A 20861-nucleotide genomic window follows, 5' to 3' on the forward strand; every position below is an offset into this window, starting at 1 on the left:
GTAACTCTATTTCACTAACCAGCAATTCTCTTTAAGGTAAAATGTTTCCCTACACTGCAAATGCCAAAGCAACTAATGGCTTTCTTGGGGTGGGTGGGGTGTTAGAGACCTTTATTCCTCATTTAGCCCAAATGTTAAAAACCTTTGTATGTCTTGATTAGGAAAGGTTATCCCTGAGAATGGGACACCTCCCAATAGGCTGCGTTTAGAAAAGCACCAGCACTGGGGTCGTAGGTCCAGCCCTGCCCTGTGAGTTGGATGTGGCCAGCACTGACATTGGCGCTGGGTGGGGTCTGTGGCAGAGGCAGCATTCTAAACAAATGCCCCTTGGCTTTGGTCACCATTATGGAAAGGGGCAGAACTGAGATAAGCCCCCCAGAAAAGCAATTATGTGCTGCATGTAGTACCTAATTGCAAGTGGGGGTACTGATACAAAGATGGCCAGTCACCTTGAAAATGGCCATCCCCATTCAGAGGTGGATGACTGACACAGTTTCTAAGCCGCGCTCTGGCAGGACCCAGCTGAGCACACTGGCCACGTGGAGAGCCTACCTGCTACCGCGCAGCATTTTCAACACCAGCAAGATTTCAAATGTGTGCGATTCTCGGACCAGTGCCCTATGTAGAGGATTCAGCAGCTAAAGTTGCTGCACCTGAGGTAGCCGTTGAAATGATAAGAACTGTGTAAAGACACCTGGGACCCCTGCCAACAATGAAAGGTAACTGTTGCCAGCAGCTGGTGGACATCACTCCAGTGTCCTTCATGCTCCCTGTGTCAACCATGTAGGCTGCCACACCAGATGGGACACGTGGACCACATCAGTTCCCTTCTGTTCTCGAGGTATGCTTTTACTGCCATGGACACGGCTGCAGGACATTTGTTAGTTTTCCAGCGGGGAAGGTGAACCAGCGGGGCCACCATCAACTGTTTGGAAAGGGTGTGTGTGCTCTGTATGGCACACCTACACAAATAGACAGTGATCAGGGGACCCCTTTCACTGGACAGATGACTCAAGCAAAAGGTTTTATCAGGTCCTAACCCCTCTGAACTACATATCTAGAGCTGGAGTCCCAGTTCCTATGGCAATAACAGCGAAATCAATGCAAGCCTTAAGAATCCAAGCTAAAGGGCTAGCCACTTTGCAGCCTAAGTGGGGAAATAGTAGTAATTCGTTGTTTCCTATGCTTCAGACCAAACATAATGGGGAAAAGGAGGTCAACTGGCCTTGGTGCTGGCCTGTGTAGCCATGTTGGTTAGGAATCCTGAGTCCCTGGGGAATAGGAGTTACCCAAAATATTATAAGACTTAAATGCCTGCTACAATTTTTATCACAAATCCAGGACCCCCTATTCCCGCAGAAACTTTGTGCATAACTACGTGGACCTTTCGTGTGCCCAGATTAACAAGTAATGTAATGGTAGAAAACTCTCAAGACTTGCAGAGGAAGAATATCTGATATTTACAACTGCCCCATGACGTTCCTCTGCCTGGTACCTTTTTGTCAACCCGCAGGACTCTAGCATGTAATTACCCATCATTGTTCCCCATAAACATCTTTCTTTTTGCTCTTAGCACCCTAGCAAACACCTTCCTGCAGTGGGCTTCAGGAACGCAGGCCCACAGTGGAAGCCAGTATTAGGTTTGCACGGATGTGCCATCTTCAGGCGCTACCGGCCTCCCTTGGGCTGTGACCCTGTGAACTGGACTGCGTGGAGCCCCTGATAGCCTGGCAGAATTCAGCAGTTATCAGTAGGACCCTTGTCTAAATAGCTTAATTCCCTTTCTTGGCCACAGTGGCATCTCTTTGTGAAGTTGTTATCTCTATGGGGTGGGGGATACTTGTCGTGCTCTATGGATGCCACATCTCTCCTATGGTCAGTGCAGTCCACGGTGTGGGGGTGGACTGTGGGGACCCCGGGTCAGGCCCCCTCCCCTCCACAGTGATTTCATGTAGCTGCCTGCCTGACTGGGACAGATTAAAAGTCATCAGACCTCCCCAGGGGAGAAAAAATGTAAACAAAGCACTGAAACTCCCTTCTCCTGATCACTATTGATAAATCTCCACAGCCTTGTGTCACAAGACCCTGCTGAGACTCTGTTCTCACACCCTCTTTGACCTAACCCTTATAAACCACCGCCTGACACCCCCTGCTTTCGTGTGTCCCTAACTTCCATCTTTCCCAGCTGGCTGCCATCATGAAACCATAACTCCTGTAAGTAACTCCTATTAAACTCATGTCTGACTCTGAAAAAAAAAACAAAACACCCAAAACATGTCATCCCCTCCATACCCCCTTATTATTCATTTAATTTTTGTCTCCATTTTTCTGCTCATCTGGCCATACACTGGATAAAGTGAGTGGGAGCCACAGGGTTTTCACAATCACACAGTCACATCGTGTAAGCTATATACTTATACAATCATCTTCAAGAATCAAGGCTACTGGGTTGCATTTCAACAGTTTCAGGTATTTACTTCTAGCTATTCCAATATACTAAAAACTAAAAAGGGATATCTATATAATGCATAAGAATAACCTCCGGAGTGACCTCTTGACTCCATTTGAAATCTCTCAGCCACTGAAACTATTTTGTTTCATTTCTCTTTCCCATTTTGGTTAAGAAGGCTTTCTGAATCCCACGATGCCAGGTCCACGCTTATCCCCAGGAGTCATGTCACACGTTGCCAGGGAGATTTACATGCCTGGGAGTCATGTCCCATGTATGGGGGAGGGCAGTGAGTTCACCTGCTGAGTGGGCTTAGAGAGAGAGAGAGAGGGGCCACATCTAAGCAACAAAGAGGTTCTCTGGGGGAGACTCTCAGGCACAATTATAAGTAGGCTCAGCCTCTCCTTTGAGTAACAGGCTTCATATGGACAAGCCCCAAGATCAAGGGCTCAGCCTTCCAAATTGGTAGCCCCCAATGCTTGTGAGAATATCAGTAATTCCCCAGGTGGGGAAGTTTAATATTTCTACATTTTTCCCCAGCATCTCAAGGGGGGCTTTGCAAGTACATCTTAATTGTGAATTTCTCCAACAATTTATAATTATTTTATGTAATTATGCATACTATATATAATTGTAATCTATGATTTTATATGCACTTTTATTGATGTGAATTAAAGTAATCCATTCCCTCTTTCTAAAAAAGGAGCCCTGAACTTCTCCCTCTATATGGTGCCTGTTCTGTCCTGTGGTTGTCATTCTCTAATGTAGTCTTTACCAGGGGATCTGAAGTCTACAGTCGACAATAGGATATGGTCTTTAAATGTCTTCCCTTTTACCTCTTTTGCTACAAGGTAGCAATAGTATGAGTACAAATAGAATAAAGGTCTAGCATATGTGACCTTTGAAGTCAGATTACCTGAATTCCAGCTTTTTACCACATGGTAGCTGCAATTTCCCCAACAGTAAAATGAAAATAAATATATTAGCCATCTTATGGAGTTGTAATAATGCTTAAATGAAATAATCTATGGAAACACCTAGCATGGTACATTGCATATTGTTAGAGCCCAGTAAATACTGTGGTTATTGTTATTACTACTACTTAAAAAAAAAGTCCATTTTACTGAGTTATGAAATCACACAATGTCAGGGGTAGAAAGCATTTTGTGAGTGAGGAAATCGATGTTCATTTCTTATCATAGAACACAAGTACATGTAAAAATTTACTTTTTATACTTTCAGGAATCCTTAAGTTCATTACTTAAACAGCTAGAAAAAGAAAAAAGGAGTCTTGAAAATCAAGTGAAAGAGTATGCACTTAGATTGGAACAAGAATCAAAGGTTTGTTTTTACTATATACTAAGCAATTACTTTAAACTTGCCATTATTTTAGTATGTTATCAACAAACCTACTATATATATTATTAAAAAATGCTTATACAACTGCTTACTAGACTATTTTTTTAAAGGATAGAGACATAACCCTTCGCTTTGCAGTCTCTGCTGTCGGAGCCTTCACTCTCTGTCTTTCCTCCAGGCTTACCACAGGACCAACAACGAGCGCCGCAGGTGCCTAGCTGAAGTGTCGCAGGTAACTTTTTCTTCTTTATTTTGAAATTCTAAAGAGTTCCTCTTATTGTACCTTGTAATTTCTCACTTTTCTCTTGTTTGTTTGTTTGTTTGGTTTGGTAGAGAAGCAGATATTGAAATTGTGAAAGAAAAGGCACCAAGTTTCTGAATATTGATAGTGGAAAGGAACGATAAAACTCTTATAAAGATACAAAAAGGAGTTAAGAGGGTTTCCAAAATTGAGTATATTTTTCATATTTGCTTCATTAGTTATCCTTTTAGTTTGATCTATAATTGTTAGAATTCAAACAGAGGAGCAGTTGCCTCTGTATCCATGAAATTCAGGACATTTCCCTTCATGTTTGTACATGGGAGGGTCAAAGATAGATATGGGGTGCTATCGCTAGAAATTATGTATTTACAGGTGATACCAGGATAGGAACAGGATCCGTAAATTGTGAAAGAGGCTGCACGTTTCCCACAGTTTGTCATTTGTCTTTCAGTTGTATTTAAGATGTTGGTGATGTAGCTTTTGTTCTGCTGTTGTCAGTGCTATCTTCTATTTATGGCTTCTGATGTCCTAGTTAAAAACGCATTGTTTTCATCCATTGCCCATCATGGCCACTGCATCTTCTTTTTGTACTTATATGCTTTCATATTTGACCTTTAAGTATTTAATGCTTCATTTGGGTATATGTCTTAAGATTAGGATATGACTTCAGTTTTCAATCTGTGTTGTCCAAATGAGGGATTGGATATATGAATCTCAGGAAAAAGATAAGGATTGCAGATGCAGATTTGGGAATTATCAGCATATGATGGTTAGTGAAGCCCTGTTAATGAATGAAATGCATCAAGGAGAATATAAAGGGTGAAAAGATAATCTAAGATATGGCTTTGAAGAGCTTCACCTGTGATGGCACAAGGACAAGCCACAAAGAGGGGCTTGGAGTCCCCAGGATAGAGCTAAGCTAGGCAAGGAGGTAGAGGACTATGAGCAGCAGGTTTCATGATAAAGGGATCTGCTAATCATTGATCTAGAATATCTGCAGGGCTTATTGAAAGGGATTGAGAAGGCAGAGGGTTAGGTTTGGGGATTGGAGCAGGTAAAGGGGGAAGATAGAAAAATTTGAGGATGAAACTCGGGGTGGTATTAAGTTATAGGGAGCCTCAGACTTCTGTTGGCAATCAAAGTAAGTAGGAAATTGAGACGAAACAGGAATACTGTTTGTAGTCTCTTGCCCATAAAATGGACAGTTGAGTCCACACTTTATGGTCTCAGACGCTTGGTTGGAAGCACTGCCTCCTCCTGCAGTGCCCGTACCCCTGCCTCTCCTCACACTGTCCACTCCTCCTGGAACACACTCCTTCACAATCTGCCAATTCCAAGAACCCCGAGATCTAGCACAAAATACTCCCTCCTTTATGAGGCCACGCTATGATGAAAAGATCACAGACTTTGGAGTCACTGGAAATGGAATCAAATGGATTTGGATTTGAATCCAGTTCCGCACTCACTGCTGTGTGACCTCTCCAGGTCTTAGTTTCTTTCCTCGCCTATGAAAAGGAGAGAACCTCAGTACCTTGCAGGCTTTGTGAGTGTTGGAGATGCAATGCAGGTAAAGTGCTGGGTGAAATGCCAGGCATGTTATAGGCTCTAGATTCCGGGGAATGATCACTATTCTTTTCCCTGGATCCCCAGCCACAGTTCACGGCCCGTCTCTGTGAAAGGAATTAAAATTCCACTTGTCTTAGCATTCCTCCTCATTCCTTTCTTGTTGATATATGTTTGCTTCCTCCCTGAGGTCAGATAGGGTCTCATTCTTTTTATTCCCTTACAGTTAGGACAAAGAATGGCAAATAGTCAATGTTGAAAAATATTTGCTGAACTGAATATAATGCAGGAATGGGTGTTGATAATGAGCAGTCCAGGTCATTAAGGATAAAGTGATACATAAAACATCGTGGAAGGCTTTTTTCAAGGTTAAAGGTCTTTGAGACTTCCAGTTTTTGGTCCAACATTTAAAGAGCTTAGAGATTGTCGCTCCCAGCTTCACAACATGCAAAAAAGATTAGAAAAGTGAAAATCAACAGCTCTTCTTAGATCCATCAGAGGACTGAGGTCAAAAGGAAAACCACTGCCCTGGAACCTGGAGAGACCGGCAGAAACAGTGACATGCAGCTCATTCGGAAAATAAACCACCGCTGGAGCCAGCATCAGGTAGGAATAAGGGTATTTTACTAATTATAGAAGACTGAGCATGGACTAGCTTGAGAGAGAGAAACTCCTGGAGGCCCAGTCTTACGAGGGCCCCACACTTTCATGAGTTTTACCTCCAGGAGCCCCACAAGGCTCTCACTGTGATGATAGGAGGAAAACATCCCTTTATGCTTCCCAGGGTGGGGGGAAGAAATGTTTTGAAATATGCCTAGAGTATACTGTTCTCCTTAACTGCCTGCCCTCAATGGAAACTGCTTCGACAGAGCATAACCATTGTGGGTTTTATCAGAGCCTAACTGACAAGGGGGAAGGGAAATGCCCAACTCCAGCCCCCTCTGGCCATCCTACTCACTTAAGTGGTGGGAGAAAAAAGTCACAGCCCAGGGGCACAGCCTCACCAAAAGACTGGGACCCATCAGTCCTCACCATGGGATTATAGAAAGCTTCCCCTGCCCCATCGTCCCATCACCAGATCAATAGGACTCCTGTATAATAATGGGATGTGCATAAACACTGGGACCCATCGTGACCTCACCGTGGGATTATGAAAGGTCTCCCCTGCCCCATCGTCTCACCACCAGATCAATAGGACTCCTGTATAATAACGGGATTGTGCATAAACAGTGGGACCCATCAGTCCTCACCATAGGATTATAGAAGGTCTCCTCTGCTCCATCGCCCCACCATCACATCAATAGGACTCCTATATAATAACGGGATTTTACTGAAAAGAACTGCAGGACTCATATCTTATTTAAGAAAGAGTCTCTACAGAATTGCAAGGAAAATAGGGGAAACAAAGACAAGAATACCAGAGGAAATTTTAGCCTCTGACACCTACAGCTACAGAAAACAGTAAACACAGCCTAACTCCTAGCCACATAGATATAAAGCCTCATACTAAAGACCTATTTACCTCAGTTCCTTTTACCTGATACGTCATGTCCACCTTTCAATAAAAAATTAAATGGCCTGCTAAAAGGCAGAACACACAGTGTGAAGAAGTAGAGGAAGCATCAGATATGGCAGAGATTTTGGAATTATCAGACCAGGAGTTTAAACTCTGATCAGTATGCTCAGGGCTCTGGCAGAAAAAAGTGGACACCATGCAATAACAGACGGGTAATGTAAGCAGAGAGATGGAAACTCTAAGAAATAATCAAAATGAAATACTAGAAACCAAAACACTGTAATGGAAATGACGAATGCCTGTGGTGGGCTTATCAGTACACCAGCACGGCTGAGGGAATAATCAGTGAGCGTCAGGTTATGTCAATAGAAACTTCCCAAATTGAAAAGCAAAGAAAAAAAGGCTGAAAAAAGGAACAGAATATCCAAGAACTGTGGGGGATTACAAAAGGTGGAAAAAATGTGTAATGGAAATAATAGTAGGAGAACAGAACTGAAGAAGTATTTAAAATAATAATGCCTAAGATTTTTCCAATATCATTGACAGACACCAAACCACAGATCTAGCAAGCTCAGAGAACACAAGTTAGGCTAAATACCAAAAAATCAACACCATATAATATTCAGACTACAGAAAATCAAAAACAGAGAAAATCTTGAAAAGAAGCTAGAGGGGAAAACCCACATTAACTATAGAGGATCAAGGATAAGAATTTCATCAGACTTCCCTTCAGAAACAATGTAAGCAAGAAGAGAGTGGAATGAAATATTTAATGTGTTGAAAGAAAAAAAAAACACCAACCTAGAATTCTGTTTCCAGTGAAATTATCCTTCAACAGTGAGGAAGTAATAGAGACTTTCTCAGACAAACATATATTGAGGGAATTTGTTCCCAGTAGACCTGCCATGCAAGAATTGTTAAAATAAGTTCCTCAGAGAGAAGGAAAATTATATAGGTCAGACATTTGGATCTACATTAAGAAAGAAACAGCATTTGAGAAGGAATAAATGAAGGTAAAGTAAAATCTTTATTTTTATTATCCCTAACTGATCTAACAAAAACTGTTGTTCAAAATAATAATAGATAGAATATATTGGATGATTGTAGTTTATGAACAAGCAGAATGTATGATGACAATGTTATAAATGGTAGGAGGGAGGAATTGGGACTGCTCTATTATAAAGTAACCTCACCACCTGTGAAGTAGGGTAGTGTTACTTGAAAGTGGACTTGGATTAATTGTGCAAGTATATTGCAAACTCTAGAACAGTCACTAAAATAATTTGGAAAAGAAGTATACTTGATATGCTAAGGAAGGAGAGAAAATGGAATCATATAAAATGCTCAATTAAAACCAGAGAAGGCAAAAAAGAAAAAGAATGGAAGACAGAAAAGAGAAAGAAACAAAGGACAAAGGCAATGAATAGAACACAGTTACAAAAATGGTAGATATTAATCCAACTATATCAATAATCACTTTAAATGTTAATGGTATAAATACACCAATTAAAAGACAGAGACCATCACAATGGATTAAAAAAACGCCAAGACCCAAATATATGTTTAAAGAAACCCACTTTAAGTATAAAGACACAAATAGATTAAAAGTAAAAGGATGGAGAAAGATATACTATCCTAACAATAATCAAAAGAAAACTGGATTTCAGACAAAGCTGATTTCAGAGCAAGGAAAAGGATCAAGGATGAAGGTGAACATTGCATAATGATAAAGAGGTGATTTCTCTAAGAAGACATAACAATCCCAAATGTGTATGCACCTAACAACAGAACATGAAAATATATGAGGCCAAAACTGATGAACTGTAAGGAGAAATAGACAAAAGCACTTTTATTGTTGGAGACTTTAGCATCCCTGTCAGTAGTTGACAGATGAGGCAGACAGAAAATCAGTAAGGTTATAGGTGAACTGAACAGCACCATCAATCATTTGGATCAAACTGTCATTTAGATAATACTCCATCAAACAACAGCAAAATACACATTCTTTGCTAGCTCACATGGAGCATTTATTGAGACCACATCCTGACCCATAAAACTCACATTAACAAACTTAAAAGTGTGCTCTCACCCACAATGGAATTAAACTAGAAATGAATAACAAAAACATAGCTAAAAAATCCCAAAATATTTGGAGATTAAACACATAACCAAATAACACATAGGTCAAAGAAGAAGTCTCAAGAGAAATTTTTAAATATTATGAACTAAATGAAAATGAAAATACAACTTATCAAAATTTGTCAGATGCAGCAAAAGCAGTACTTAGAGGGAAATTTATAGCATTGAATGCATATATTAGCAAAGAAGAAAGATCTAAAATTAATAATCTAAGCTTCCGTCTTAATGCTCAGTAAAGAAGAGCACATGAAATCCCAAGTAAGCAGGAGGAAAGAAATAATAAAAATCAGCAGAAGTCAATGAAATTTTAAACAGGGAAATAATAGAGAAAATCAACAAAACCAAAAGCTCTTAGAAAAGAGTGATATAACTGACAAACCTTTATTCAGGCTAATCCCCCAAAAAATGAGAGAAAGAGAAGGCATAACTAATATCAGAAATGAAAGAGGGGCCATCACAACTTATGCCATGAGGATGTCCTGGGAGAAAGCCATTTTGAAACCAGAACCCCAGAGCAGACGCCAGCCACGTGCCTTCCCAGCTAACAGAGGTTTTCCAGACACCATTGGCCATCCTCCAGTGAAGGTACCTGATTGTCGACGCGTTACCTTGGACACTTTATGGCCTCCAGACTGTAACTGTGTAACCAAATAAACCCCCTTTATAACAGCCAATCCATTTCTGATGTTTTGCATTCTGGCAGCATTAGCAAACTAGAACAGACCTATTCTTTGAAAGATGCAGTCTACCAAAACTCACGCAAGAGAAACAGATAATCAGAATAGGCCTATTTTGTTTTTAAGAAATTGAACCAGCAATTAATAATCTTCCAAAGCAGAAAGCATCAGGCCCAGATGATTTTAAATGTTTAACCATTTAAAATGATACTGGAGTCTCAGTTCATCAGGGTGGAAGCATGAGCTGCTTCAAAGCTCCTTGCCCACATAGACGCTTTAAGCAACAACTAAGAACTCACAGAAACATCTTTCTCAAAGATGGTTCTTAAAGGGTTGCAGTAATTGGGCAAGCACTGAATCAAGAAAAAGGCGACTTAGAAGGGTAGGAAATCCTCTTCATAGCCCCCTGGCTTGCCCCTTCTCATCCTCTCACTGGCTCTATGAGAGCTGCCCTGTGCTCCTGGTGTGGATCCCTGGTTAATGTTCCCCTCAAACCAGAGCTTGAACATACAAAAGACTTTTTTAAAAAGGTCCTAAAAAATACTCAAAGAGCTAAAGGAAAACATAGACAAGGAACCAAAGGAAATCAGGAAAGCAATAGATGAGCACAAAGAGAATATGAGTAAAGAGACAGAAATCATGAAAGAGAAATAAACAGAGCTGCAGAGTTATCAAAAAAATCCTGACAGGTCTTCCACAGCAGAGTAGAACTGGCAGAAGAAAGAATCAATAAACTTGAAGATAAGACAATTGAAATCATTCAGTGTGAGGAACAGAAAGAAAAAAAGGATGAAGAAAAGCAAACAGAGCTTAAGAGACCTGTGAGATACCACCAAGCTTACCACTATATACCGTGTGGAAGTCCCAAAAAGGGAAGAAAGAAAGGAGCAGAAAGAATATTTGAAGAAAAATGGCTGAAAACTTAACAAATTTAATGAAAGACATGAATATACACATTCAAGAACTCAACGAACTCCAAACATATTAAACTCAAATAGACCCACACTGAAGACATCAAACTGTAGAATGCCAAAGATAGAATTCTTAAGGCTGCAAGAGAGAAACAACATGCCACATAGAAGGGAGTCTCAATAAGACTAAATGCTGATTTCTCACAGGGAACTATGGAGGCAAGAAGGCAGTGAAAAGACATATTTAAATTGCAGAAAGGAAAAATTGCCAACCAAGAATTCTATATCCAGCAAAATTGTCTTTCAAAAATGAGGAAGAGATTAAGACTTTCCCAGATAATCAAAAGCTGAGTGTTATAGTTTGCTAATGCTGCTGGAATGCAGAACACCAGAGATGGATTGGCTTTTATAAAGGGGGTTTATTTGGTTACACAGTTACAGTCTTAAGGCCATAAAGTGTCCAAGGTAACACATCAGCAATTGAGTACCTTCATTGGAGGATGGCCAATGGTGTCTGGAAAACCTCTGTTAGCTGTGAAAGCACGTGGCTGGCGTCTGCTCCAAAGTTCTGGTTTCAAAATGGCTTTCTCCCAGGACGTTCCTCTCTAGGCTGCAGTTCCTCAAAGATGTTACTCTTAGTTGCATTGGGATATTTTTCCTGTCTAGCTTCTCTGGAGCAAGAGTCTGCTTTCAACGGCCGTCTTCAAACTCTCTCTCATCTGCAGCTCCTGTGCTTTCTTCAAAGTGTCCCTCTTGGCTGTAGCTCCTCTTCAAAATGTCACTCACAGCTGCGCTGAGTTCCGTCTGCCCGTCAGCTCATTTATATGGCTCCACTGATCAAGGCCCACCCAATGGGTGGGCCAACACTCCATGGAAATTATCCAGTTAGAGTCATCACCCGCATTTGGGTGGGGTGCATCTCCACAGAAACACTCAAAGAATTACAATCTAATCAACACTGAGAACGTCTGCCCACACAAGATTACTTCAAAGATAATGGCGTTTGGGGGACACAATATATTCAAACGGGCACACTGAGGGAGTTCATCGCCACTAGACCATTCCTAAGAGAAATGCTAAATGGAGCTCTTCAGGTTGAAAGGACAGGACACCAGGCATTAGATTGAAGTTGCATGAAGAAATGAAGATCTCCAGTGAAGGTAGCAACATACGTAAATTCCAGTACTATTATATTCTTGGTTTTTAACCCCACTTTTACGTTCTGTAGGATCTAAATGTAAATGCATGAAAATAATGAAAAATTAATGGTTTTGGATTTACAATGTATAAATATGTAATTTGTGAAAGTACTACATAAAAGTAGGGGGGTGGAGGTGTACAGGAATATAGTGTGTTTATGGTATCAAAGTTAAGTTGGTATTAAACCAAACAAGACTGTTACAGATTTGAGATGTTAAATTTAAGTTCCGTGGTAACCACAAAGAAAATATTGGAAAAATATGCACAGAAAGAAATGAGAAGGGGTTCACTACAAAAATGGGCAAAGAACTTGATCAGACATTTCTCAAAAAAAAAAAAAAAAACCCAACAAATACATAAATGGTCGGTCTGTACATGGAATATTATTGTGAAAGTTAATTTCAAGTGTCAACTTGGTTAGGTGATGGTGTCCAGATGTTTGGTCCAGCAAGCACTGACATGACTGGTACTGTGAGGATATTTTATGGACTTAAAATATCAGTAAGTTGATTGCATCTATGGCTGATTACATCTACAATCAACTGAGGAGATTGCTTTCAACATTGAGAGAAATCTCATAGAATCAGTTGAGAGCTTTAAAAGGAAAAGTCATGATTTCAGCAGTCAGAAGGAAGAATTCCATTTTTACTTCTGCCAGCCAGGTTCTCCTGGGGAATTCATTGAAAACCTTCAGCAGTTTCCAGCTTTCCCCATGATATTTGGACTTGCCCATCCCCACAGTTGCATGAGATAATTACTATAAAGAAATCTTAGTTTTTATATATGTATGTGTGTATATATATATATATATATATAAAATAGAGATTTTTTTTCCCCTGGAGAACCCTATTACAATAAATTAAGCTCTAAAAAGGAAAAAAAATTTTTTTGATACATGCTACCACCTGAAAGAACCTTGAAGATATTATGCTGAGTAAAATAAGTCAGACATAAAAGAGATAGATATTGTATGATTCCACTTATAAGATATAGTTAGAGTATGCAAACTCATACAGATAGAAAGTCGAGTACAGGTTACTGAAGTGGGGGGGAGTGATAAGGGGAAGTTAATGTACAGTAGGTGCAGGGTTTTTATTTCGAGTAATGGGAAAGTTCTGGTAATGGATGGTGGTGAGGGTAGAACTAAATTGTGAGTGTAATTAATCCCTCTTAATTGTATGTTTAGAAGTAGTTGACGTGGGAAAGTTCATGTTGTATAAATGTTTCCACAGCAATTTATAGAGAGAGATTAAAGAGACAATAACAAGTAAAAGTAATACATGTTCCAAGACTGGAGGAGAAAATGCCAAAAAAAAACACAAAAAACAAAAAAAACCCTTAAATTTAACATTATTGGGACATATGGAAAAAATGGAATATAGACTATAAGCTTTTTATCAATGTGAAATTTTTTTAGCTTGATAACTCTCCATAAGATGGTTACATAAGTTAATATCCCTTTTCTTAGGAAAACTACATGGAAGTTTTAAATTTTCAAGAAGCATGATGTATACAAACCTACTCTCAAATGTTCAAAAATAGATAAATAGAGAGCGGGGAGAGGAAAGAAGGAAGGGAGGGAGGAAGGAAGGAAAAGAAAATGTGGCAAAATGTTAAAAGTTGGTGGATCTGAGTATCTGGGTGAGGAGTATGATGGAGTCCTCTGTATGGAGTTTGTGTTATTTTTGCAATTGTCCTGTAAGTTTGAAATTATTTCAAAATAAAATGTTAAATTTTTTAAAAAAGAAATGGTACCAATTCTCTATGATTTTTTCCAGAAAAATAGAAGCAAAGGAAATACTTCCTAACTTATTCTGTGAGGCTAGCATTGCCCTAATACCAAAACCAGAAAAAGACGATTATAGGAAGGAAAATTATGAACCCATATTTCTCATGAATATAGACACAAAAATCCTGCACAAAATATTAGCAAATCAAATCCAACAACATATAAAAACAATTATACACCACAACCAAGTGGGATTTATTCCAGGTATGCAAGGTTGGTTTAACATCCAAAAAATCAATTAACATAATTCATAAGATCCATAGGCTACAGAAGAAAAATCATATGATCATATCAGTAGATGCAGAAAAAGTATTTGACAAAATGCAACACCCATTCATAATTTTTAAAAAAGAAAAAACTCTCAGCAAACTAGGAATAGAGCAGGACTTCCTTAATTTGATAAAGGACATATACAAAAAACCTACAGCCAGCATCATACTTAATAGCAAGAAACTGAATGCTGTTCCCCTAATGTCAAGAACAAAATAGAATGTTGCCTTTCATTACTCCTTTTCAACATTGTACTGGAAGTCCTGACAATTGCAATAAGACAAGAAAAAAATAAAAGATGTATACATTGGGAAGGAAAAAATAAAACTGCCTTTGTTTACAAGTGATGTGATTGTCTATGTAGATTATCCTGCAGAAAAGACCAAAAAACTGTTGGAACTAATAAGAGATTATAGCAAGGTTGTAGCATGCCTAGTTAATTTACAGAAGTCAATTACTTTCATATAGACCAGCAATGAATAATTTGAATTTGAAATTAAAAACACAACATCATTTACATCAACACCAGAGGAAATGAAATACTTAGATATAAATCTAATGAAATACTCACAAGATCTATCTGAGGAAAACCACAAAACTGGTGAAAAATTAAAAATCTGAATAAATAGAGACATATTCCATGTTCATGGATAGAATGATTTAATGCTAATATGTCAGTTTTTCCCAACTTGATCTATATATTCAGTGCAATCCCAATCAGAATCCCAGCAGTTTATTCTGTGTATATTGACAAACTGATTCTAACGTTTATGTGGAAAGGCAAAAGATACAGAATCACCAGCACAACACTTGGGAAGAACAAACTCAGAGGACTGGCACTACCCAACTTCAAGACGTACTGTAAAGCCTCGGTGATGAAGACAGTTTGACATTGGTGGAAGAACAGACAAGGATATCAGTGGGACAGAATACAGAGCCCAGCAATAGACCCTCACAAATTTGGTCAACTGATCTTTGACAAAGGAGCAAAGACAAATCAATGGAGAAAACATAGTCTTTTTAACAAATGATGCTGGCACAACCACATGCCAAAAAAGGAGATGAATATAGACAAAGACCCTACACTTCTCACAACAACTAACTCAAAATGGATCATAGACTTAAATGCCAAACTATAAAACTTCTAGAAGATAACATATGGAGAAAACATAGGTAACCTTGGATTTGGCAATGACTTTTTAGATGCAGTATCAAAAATATAATCCATAAAAAAAAATTGGCATGTTTAACATCATTAAAATTAAAACTTTTGCTCTGTGAAAAGTCACTATTAATAGAATGGAGAGACACACAACAGACATCTAGAAAATATTTGCAAAACACATATCTGATAAAGGACTTGTATCCAAAATTTACAAAGAACTCTTAAATCTCAACAATAAGGAAAAAAAAAACAACCAAATTACAAAATGGGCAGAAGATATGAACAGAAGATATGACCCCTCACAAAAGAAGATATATAGATGGCAAATAAGCATATGAAAAGATGTTCAACATTATATGTCATTAGAAAATTGCAAATTAAAACAATAATGATATACCTCTACACACCTATTCGAATGTCTAAAATTCAAAACCTGACAACTCCAAATACTGGCGAGGATGCAGAGTAACATAACTCATTCATTGCTGGAGAAAACACAATATGACACAGCCACTTTAGAAGTCAGTCTGCCAGTTTCTTTAATGCTAAACGTAGGTTTACCATATGATATTGCAATCATGCTTAGGTGTTTAACCAAATGAGTTAAAACTGATGTCCACACAAAAACTAGCACATGAATGTTGATATGAGCTTTATTCATAATTGTGAAAAATAGGAAGCAACCAAGATGTCCTTCAGTAGGTGACTGAATAAACAAACTGGTACAATCACACAATGGTGTATTATTCAACAATAAAAAATGAGCATAAAGCTATGAAAAAAACATGGAAGAAACTTAAATGCATATTGCTAAGTGAAAGAAGCCAGATTTGGCTATGATTCCAACTATATGGCATTATGGGAAAGGGAAAACTATAATGACAATGAAAAGATCAGAGGTTGCCAATGGTTCAGGGGCGGTGGTAGGGGGTGAATAGGTTGAGTAAAAGGGTTTTTAGGTCAAAGAAACTATTCTATGTGATACTGGAATAGTGGATACAGAACACTATGCATTTGTCCTAAATCCATAGAACTATACAACACAAACAGTGAATCTAATGGAAGTTATAGACTTTCATTAATAATAACCTGTCACTATTGGGTCATGAATTATAGCAAACACAAGTTGCTAATTATAGGAGAAACTGTGTGTCTGTGTGCAGACATGCGGGGAAAGTATATGGAACTCTGCTTTTCAGTATAATTTTTCTGTAAACCTAAAACTATTTTAAAAATAAAATCTATTAAAAAATACATCACAAATTAAAAAAAAGTGAAGCCTTTTGTTGTTGACACGTCCACTTACCTTTTTGGCAGATGGCTGAGAAATTCGTTTAGGTGGAATAGCTCCTACCCTGATTATGCAGAATCACTGAACATACAATAAAAACCTATTTTAACAGCTTCCCAGGAAGATGCTGACCCTGTTCTCCAGTATCAGTGTTGATAAGGGTTTTTACTCTAGAATGAATTGTTCATCTTTATACTCAAAGCTGCTCCACTGCAGCCACTGGAAAGGTTAATGGGTAGTTTGCCGTTCTTCCCACGATGAATATGTAAATAGTTTATTCTTTGGTTGATAACTGGAGCTGTTTGCTGAGTCTGGTTTGTATTTCTGCTCTGGGTCTATGTGTTTTTCTCACATCTGTTGCACTATTTTGACTGAAACTGAGGTTCCCCACGTGGAGATCCTTTCAGTTTACATGGCATGCCTGCGGCATGGACGCTGCTTTCCCGGAACACACGGGTATCGGCATCAGTTAAAAGTCGCACAGGAAGACGTGTGCAACACATAATAAACCCGCATTTCAGCTTCTGTTCCCCCAGACATGGAGCTTTTGCAGTGGTTTACAAATAAGGAACCTGAGACCATTCTGTTTCATTACCACGCAGTTCCAATTGTTGGATTTGTGAAAGCATCAAACCATGCCCTCTTCTCTCCCCCTTTAAAACGTACTTTGGCATTAATTCCATTCTCTGAAAAATACAGGACAGGTGCTGCACCTCTTCTCCATGACAGCTTTTCAAAGATTTGAAAGCAGCTGCCTTCCCATATCTGAGCTAAACCATAAGTTACATTAGCCATTCCTTGCAACATAGTTCGTATGAAAATGGAGCTTCTCAAATTTGAACCCAGAACTTTAGGTATAATCTCAACAGCACAGCTACTAAAGCCCTGTCTCCACCATATCCATTCTTCAACTCTGCTGCCTGAGTAGTCATTCTAAAATACAGTTTTATGGTGTTGCTCCCTGTTTAAACCCTTCGTGACTTTGTGTTGCCAGTAGGATCACAACCGGGCGCCTTGGTGTGGTTCTCGAGGCCTTCTCGACATGGCTGTGCTGCTTCTCCAGCCTCAAACCTGCTCACAACCGGTACTGCAGCCAGGCCAGACAAAGTGTGCAACTCCTGCACATACTCACTACTGCATCCAGGCCAGACAAAAAGTGCAGCTCCTGCACATGCTCAGTAGTGCATCTAGGCCAGATGAAATGTGCAGCTCCTGCACATGCTTGGTACTGCAGCCAGGCCAGACCAACGTGCAGCTCCTGCACATGCTCAATACTGCAGCCAGACCAGACCAATGTGCAGCTCCTGTGCACGCCCAGTACTGCAGCCAAACCAGACCAATGTGCAGCTCCTGTGCACGCCCAGTACTGCAGCCAGACCAGACCAATGTGCAGCTCCTGTGCACACCCGGTACTGCAGCCAGGCCAGATGAAACGTGCAGCTCCTGCGCATGCTCAATACTGCAGCCAGGCCAGACAAAACATACAACTCCTGCACACGCTCAGTTCTGCAGCCAGGCCAGACGAAACATGCAGCTCCTGCACATGCCCCCTTGCCTTACGCCTTTGTGTCCTTGCTGTTCCTGCCTCCTGGGATTCCCTTTCCGTTTCTTCTCTGGCTCATCTTCCGCAGGGGCTCTCCTTAGGCTGAACTAGTAGCACCTCCTGTATACTTGCAGCGCACCTGTGCCAGCCTCTGTTCAGGACTCAGTCGTCAGTATCCTTATTTCTCCCTCTCCACAGCAGATTGTAGGAACCAGGACCTGTCTTGGTGTTTAACACAGTGGCGGCTCACAGGTGATGCTGAATGAACGAATGAAAGAACAAATGAACTCCATCCTCTGTTCCAACACACCCAAACCTGTCACTCTTAGAAAACGATCTGATTTCTTACTTTACAAAATGGAGAGTTCCTCAGGTGTGAAATCCGGTTCTCCCTTTTACCTTCAGAGTCACCCGCATCTCTGCACACTGCTCCCTCTTCTCCTGTTTCAAAGAAAAGGGATCCCAGGCTTCTTTCCAAGGCCATCTCCTACCTCTAAGGTTAATTCATGCTTGTTTCTTCCTACATTATGGATCTCTCTTCCAACAAAACCAAACCATCCTGTGATTTGCTCCTGCTATCCTCATAAACCACGGCCTTGGCTCTCTTTTTCCCAACCTCCTTCACGTCTCTTTTGGCCCCAGCACCGTGCTTGGGCACAGCTGCCCTCCGTGGCCAGAGGCAGCGACTCCTCTGCCAGGCTCCTGAGCTTCCCCTTCGGAGGTGTCCTGCTCTGCTGCAAATGCATGTCCCTCCACGGGCCTCCAGGCATTGCTTTCCCCCGGCCGCCCCGCTGTTCCAGGGATGGTCTTGCCCTTCTTTCCTTCACCCCTCGCCTACCTGTCCCCTAAATCTGCTTTTCCAAGGGCCTACCGGCTCCTACTCCCCATGCACTCCTGAGTGATCTCATTTACACGCAGCCTCATTCGCCACCTCTGGGGTCTTCAGCCTTGAATGTTCCAGATTCCACATCACATCTGCATCCCTGCAAGATGCCTCCACCGTTTATCCTAGATGAATTTCAAAGTGACAAAAATGAACAGCTTGCCCAGTCTTTACATTTCTGCCTCTGCCTCAGCAAACCTACCGCTTCTCTTGTCCTGTCTACTCACAGGCTGGGCTGTGGGGGTTACTTACAGCTGGTGTCTACTGTGGACACGTTTAATCATCTCTGCCACATGGGCAATACGTTTGTCACAGTTTCCCCTTTACTTATTTTTTTGAATTCAGTTTTATTGAGATATATTCACATGTCATACAGTCATCCATGGTGTACAATCAGTTGTTCACCATACCATCATATAGTTGTGCATTCATCACCCCAATCTATTTTTTGAACTTCTTCCTTGTACCAGAAAAAGTAAAAATAAGAATAAAAAATAAAAGTAAAAAAGAACACCCAAATCATCCCCCCCCATCCTACCCTATTTTTCATTTAGTTTTTGTTCCCATTTTTCTACTCATCCATCCATACACTGGATATAAGGAGTGTGATCCACAAGGCTTTCACAATCACACTGTCACCCCTTGTAAGCTACATTGTTATACAATCGTCTTCAGGAGTCAAGGCTGCTGGGTTGCAGTTTGATAGTTTCGGGTATTTGCTTCTAGCTATTCCAATACATTAAAACCTAAAAAGTGTTATCTATTTAGTGTGTAAGAATGTCCACCAGAGTGACCTCTCGACTCCATTTGAAATCTCTCAGCCACTGAAACTTTATTTTGTTTCATCTCACATCCCCCTTTTGTTCAAGAAGATGTTCTCAATCCCATGATGTTGGGTCCATAATCATCCCTGGGAGTCATATCCTGCATTGCCAGGGAGATTTACACCCCTGGGAGTCAGGTCCCACGTAGTGGGGAGGGCAGTGAGTTCACCGCCGAGCTGGCTTGGCTAGAGAGAGAGGGCCACATCTGAGCAAAAAAGAAGTACTCAGGGGGAGACTATTTTTAAATCACATGGATGGTGAGGCTGAGACAGTGGAATTTCCAGAATCTCTAGAAGACTGACTAAAGTAGAGAGGGCCAGAATTTCCCATTATTCTTCAACTTCGCTGGTAAGTGCTGTTCCAGGACTTGGTTATGGAAGTGTTAATTAAGAAATGACTGTTCCTGTGTCCCTGAAATCAGTCATGGGATAAGAGGATGAACTCGCAGATTTTTGTATTTCAGGTATCTGGCTCCCACCAGGTTTCTAACCGGCAACAGATCAATCAGCTGCCTAGAATGAAGGAGAATCTAGTGAGAATGTAAGTTCAGCTCAGTCTTTCTTTTCTAAGTAATTACATTTGCAGGCAAATAGTACTGACAAAACAGGTGCCTGTTATATTTGGGAAGTTGAACTTCTAAATTTTGTAACAACAATATGATATTTCAGATGGTAAGAGAAATTGAAGTTTGTGCTCTCGTCATTCACATTATTTACATATGTTTTTATAGATCCCAGAAATATTTCTGGTCCTGAAACATGACAAAATCTTATTCTTTAAGCTAAAACAATACTGTACCCAAGGAGGAATTAAAAGTACAGCAGTATAAATGCAGTTAAATTGTCAGTCTCAATGTTGTTAGTGAGGAAATATGTTCATTTCAGTGGTCATTGAAGAAAATACAGATGACAATATAGTTTAAACCATGTTTTCCTACACAAACAAAATGATTTAAGATGGATAAATAACAGAGGAATGTTTTATAGGTTTGAGGTTATTTCTGCACATAATTTTTCCTGG

The 20861-nt window shown here is 40.1% G+C and overlaps 1 protein-coding gene across 3 annotated transcripts in view; it reads left to right on the forward strand.

Annotated features, from left to right (window-relative positions):
- Positions 1–20861, forward strand: part of CCDC169 (coiled-coil domain containing 169) — a 98250-nt gene that overhangs the window by 44015 nt on the left and 33374 nt on the right. For 2 of the 3 annotated variants that reach the window (XM_037800476.1, XM_037800475.1), the window contains 3 exons: positions 3692–3790; positions 3987–4040; positions 20305–20381. In XM_037800476.1, the coding sequence (XP_037656404.1) occupies positions 3692–3790; positions 3987–4040; positions 20305–20381 (230 nt within the window). Of the gene's footprint in view, positions 1–3691; positions 3791–3986; positions 4041–6122; positions 6240–20304; positions 20382–20861 lie in introns of all 3 variants that reach the window. The other variant, XM_037800474.1, reaches the window with a different exon arrangement.

Source organism: Choloepus didactylus, chromosome 12 (genome assembly GCF_015220235.1).
Source record: "Choloepus didactylus isolate mChoDid1 chromosome 12, mChoDid1.pri, whole genome shotgun sequence".
In the NCBI taxonomy this organism is placed as follows: domain Eukaryota; kingdom Metazoa; phylum Chordata; class Mammalia; order Pilosa; family Megalonychidae; genus Choloepus; species Choloepus didactylus.